The 4,240-nt window shown below is 36.4% G+C and overlaps 1 protein-coding gene across 1 annotated transcript; it reads right to left on the bottom strand.

Annotated features, from left to right (window-relative positions):
• Positions 471 to 3,355, bottom strand: LOC108661879 (ribulose bisphosphate carboxylase/oxygenase activase 2, chloroplastic-like). Its single transcript, XM_018120773.1, has 6 exons — positions 2,634 to 3,355; positions 2,412 to 2,517; positions 2,231 to 2,316; positions 1,517 to 1,989; positions 1,149 to 1,430; positions 471 to 1,023 (listed from the first exon to the last, which is right to left on the bottom strand). The coding sequence occupies exons 1-6, from the start codon at positions 3,254 to 3,256 to the stop codon at positions 863 to 865; spliced, it is 1,731 nt and encodes a 576-aa protein (XP_017976262.1). The 5' UTR covers positions 3,257 to 3,355; the 3' UTR covers positions 471 to 862.

Here is a 4,240-nt window from a genome sequence, read left to right as displayed (position 1 = left end):
AGAAGACTATATGCTAAAACACAATTACAATTTAAGATACTACTCTATCCAACAGAGTAGGTCCATCATTCTTAGAGATTATTCTCTCTCCATGACATGTTTAACTATAAAGAAAAGTCTTGTCTTGGAAAGTGACTCCACGAATGCGGTATTCTGGATACCTAAGCTTTCTGAAGCCCCATGGAGGTTCCGGCATATTGTTTCTCAAATTAAGTCAATGAGCTCAAAGCTTCTGGGTTGGGATATCAAACACATCCCCAAATCGGGTAATGACATTGCTGACAGCCTTGCCAAAGACGGGGTGGGAGGATCAAAGGATTTATTGTATATTTTTCCTGAATGATGCCTACTGTCTTGTGAGTGTGGTTTATGACTTTCTGTTCCTGCCAGTAAGGAATGTTAATAGAATGAAGAGAGAAAATACAGAGTATATGAAGAAGATAATATTTTCATTAATACAAAAACAAGACTTATATGCCTTATCTACATAAAAGACACCTGTAAATATGATTAACAAGTGTCAGTGTTAGTGTACATGCACACTAACACATCAAAGGACAGCTCAAACACTACATTAATGCTAACCATCAGCACAATGAAACAAACTGAACAAAGTAAGGAAAATATGTTATCAAAACAGCATCCACGTGAAGCCAAAATGCAAGTATTACTCCTTAACAAGGAACGGAAACAGGAGTTTACTGTTCCACTAACTACTGGTTCGTTTTAAGATTTTTGGATACTAGTAAAATTGATGTGTGATTGTTCAAGAGACCAGATGTTGTATTGTCCTTGCCTTGGCTGCTTTTTTGTAAGCCAGGTTAGTAACTGACTGCTGTCTCAAGTCAGATTCTTTTGTAAATTACAGGGACTCCCTGTCTTGATCAATGAAAATCCTTATTAAAAAAAAAAAATTATAAACACAGCTCCCATCATCACTTCTGGCTGTTGGATCGAAGTTTGTTGCTGATGGATCTGTGCGGCCTTCAGGGACAGGCAGATTAACCTGCTGAGCTGCTTTGCCTGCATTCAAACAATTATGAAAAGCTTAATTATAATCTTCCTATATCCTTTATTGTTTTCATCTATTTATAATCCTAAAGCCAGATGCAAGCCACCGTCAAGGCCTCTAGGATCAAGGGTCTAACCATAGAAGCTTTCATTCTTGATGGCATCATCATTAGCATCTCCAAGAGCTGCCTCTTTCAAGTACTTATCAGCCAACTGGACTCTCTTTACATTCTCCTGTTCTTGGACAAGCATGTTTCCATACTCAAGTAGCTTCTCAAGGGTCATTTTTGGCTGCTCAAACGTTGGAGGTCCCTCCTTTGAATTCACAAGCCTTTTCCCAACATTTTGTACTCCAACTTCTGAAACCCATTCCCTCACTTCATCATCGTATACTCTCGCCCTGAGGGCACTAAAGAAATCTGCAATAAGTATGCATATTAGTATTCTCCCATCAATTTCATTTGTGCACGTATTAGAAGGCATCCTTAAGGTAAGGAAGGCTTACCAATAGATTGTCCAGGGAAAGTGTCAACAAGCTTGACAATGTCTTCATGAGGAACACGGTCGGTTTTGAAAATACCAGAGCACACACCAATCCTATCTTCCCGAGTAGGAGCCCAGTAGAATTTCTCCATACGACCATCACGGATGAGAGGAGCATACAATGTGGAGAAGTCATTGCCAGTGACTATAATAGGAACACGGGGGTTCTCTTCCTTGTTGTACATACCAGGGAGCTGAACATTTGTTGGGTTATCAGCAATGTTCATCAGGGTAGCATTCACCATTTGATTGTTGACTGTATATTGGGTGGTTCCACCCATCCTTCCAGCACCTGCATCAAGATCGTTGATGAAGAGGCAGCACATCTTTCCCTTCCTGATGATGTCTGCTGCCTCACGATACCTTTGTCTGATCAATTTTGCAGGCTCCCCAGCATTCCCGCTTTCCAATTCACCAGCACTCATCATAATGGGACTGCATACTCATGGTCATAGGATCAAAGAGCAAGGATCATAAATATCTAAATGAATATTTGAAAGTTTTACTCTTTTACAAATCAATTAAGCACATTCTGCCAAACATGTTGTCAAGAGAACTATTAATAGGCTCACAATTTTTCAATTTTCTCCCTCTTTTGCAACAATTTTCCTGAATCATCAAAGATTCAAAGTGAAGAAAGCAATAATAGTTAAAAAAAAAAATGACATTAACTTACTTGATTCCCATCTTGGCAAAGACAAGCTCACATTGGAATGATTTCCCTTGACCTTTACCTCCCCAAATACCCAAGATGAGAGGCACCTGTCACAGTTATTCACAAATTATCCAACTTTCTTGATATTCAACAAAAATTATATAGCTGATTGAACAAATCTCAAGACATTCTATCAACACACCTTAATGTTTGGCAGGCTTAAGAAATTTTTGGTGATGTGAACAACAACCTTGTCCATGAATGCAGGAGCAATGTAGAACCCATCCATGGTATTGTCCAAGTTGTACCTACAAACAGTTCAGCAATATTGTTCCTTGTCAAAATTCAATCTCACACTGCAATTCCATGCAGTAGTCTTAAACTTACATCAATTTTGAGATTCCTTAATTAATTAGCCACTTACACGCGAAGGCCTTGGCTGATGTAGTCATAGGAACTCATGATAGCATGGTGAGTTCCTGTCCCCATAGGAGCCTGGAATAGAGTGTCCACCATTCCCTTTCCTCTTGTAATATCCTGTTGGTCATCAGATTCATCATAGGCAAGCCCCTTCCACCTGTCCTTTGAGGTCTTCTTTGACTCGTCATATTCAGCAACAACCTTGAAATTCTTTGGAGAAACCTTCCGGTGGCTGATCTTGGAGGTAACCTTCTTCAGAGTGTTTCCCAAGAATGCTGAGCTTGGAAGTGATGCTGCTGCAGGCTTAGAGCCATTCAAGTTCCACTGCAACAAAGACGCTCTCTTTTTTACTACCGCACCACAAGATTGTAACAAAACAACCGATTTCATATCCTTAAGAAAAGAATTCACAGTTTGCAAATTCATTCTTTTTCCATTTTGTTCTCCTACTTGAAGTAAGACCCAGAAGTTTGAAAGACGATAAAAACTATAAAAGAGACAGTTAAAAGGTCTACAAAGTCGAGAGATGCTACGGTAATGACTAGACAAGAAAGCAAAATAGGGCGGGAAAAAACATAGTACCGGTACCCCGTTAACAGCTCCTACGGCTGAGACAACAGTAGCCATGACTCAACGGCTAAGATCAGAATTAGGAATGGGCTTTAAATGGCAACAAGACGAAATGAAACTGAAAACAAAATCTCAACAAAACAGTTCTTGGAGTGTTGTGGATTTGAATATGGAAGATTGGTTGGGTGGGGAGCTTTATAGGGACGCGTTATGGGAGAAATCCTGTGGATTGGCTTACGGATTGGCTGATGGCCTCACGATAAAGATTTTGGAGTTTTATTGCTACGTTGGTTTTGGAATATGGGGCCTGTTACACTTGGGATGGTAACGGTTAAAAAAGTTTTTAAATTATTCAAAAATTTTAAATAAATTTTTATTTTTATTTCATAAAAAATTAAATTTTTGTAATTTATTTAAAATTAAATAAATTTTTATATTTTTACTTTAAATTAAATAAGAGTGCATGATTAATGATTGACTTAGTTATAATTTCATTTACCATTCTATGTCATGTGACGTAATAATGACGTGATATATTAATATGACATGATGATATAATTATGTGATATTTTTTACTTTTTACATTAATACCACTATTAATCATGTGAGCATAAAAAATTAAAAGTGATATTTTACATAATTATAGTTAATCAATTTTCAATCATGATGCTTTATTTAATTCAAAATAAAAATATGAAAATTTAATTAAATGTAATGGAAGAATAATGATTTATTTAAATTATTTTATATAATTCAAAGATTTTTTTAAATATTATATTATATTATTTCATTAAATTAAGTAATATTAAGATACTCGATACTAGAATTTTATTTTTACAGCATATCTTATCATGGAATGAGAACTTTGGCTTGTGGAAGATGCACCCTTCCCAGAGTAAATTAGATTGAATCCAAAGATAGGAAAGATAATGGCAACTCCAGAAACTTTTGTCTCTGTGCAATGTAAAAAAATTAAAATAAATAAATAAAAATATGCAACATGGCAAACTACAAGCCAAAAGCATTCATTCTTTTGGTTTT

Source organism: Theobroma cacao, chromosome 5 (assembly GCF_000208745.1).
Source record: "Theobroma cacao cultivar B97-61/B2 chromosome 5, Criollo_cocoa_genome_V2, whole genome shotgun sequence".
Taxonomy (NCBI): Eukaryota; Viridiplantae; Streptophyta; class Magnoliopsida; order Malvales; family Malvaceae; genus Theobroma; species Theobroma cacao.
Note: the sequence above shows the minus strand (reverse complement) of the source record. Positions and strands in the feature narration are given on the sequence as shown.

Bases quoted from the DNA above. Each gene is read 5' to 3' on its own strand.
- LOC108661879 (XM_018120773.1), bottom strand. From the start codon at position 3,256: ATGGCTACTGTTGTCTCAGCCGTAGGAGCTGTTAACGGGGTACCGGTA. The intron at 2,317-2,411 runs GTGTGTTGATAG...TAACTGTGACAG, and splicing joins TAAGCCTGCCAAACATTAAG to GTGCCTCTCATCTTGGGTAT. The intron at 1,990-2,230 runs GTAAGTTAATGT...ATGAGTATGCAG, and splicing joins TTTGCCAAGATGGGAATCAA to TCCCATTATGATGAGTGCTG.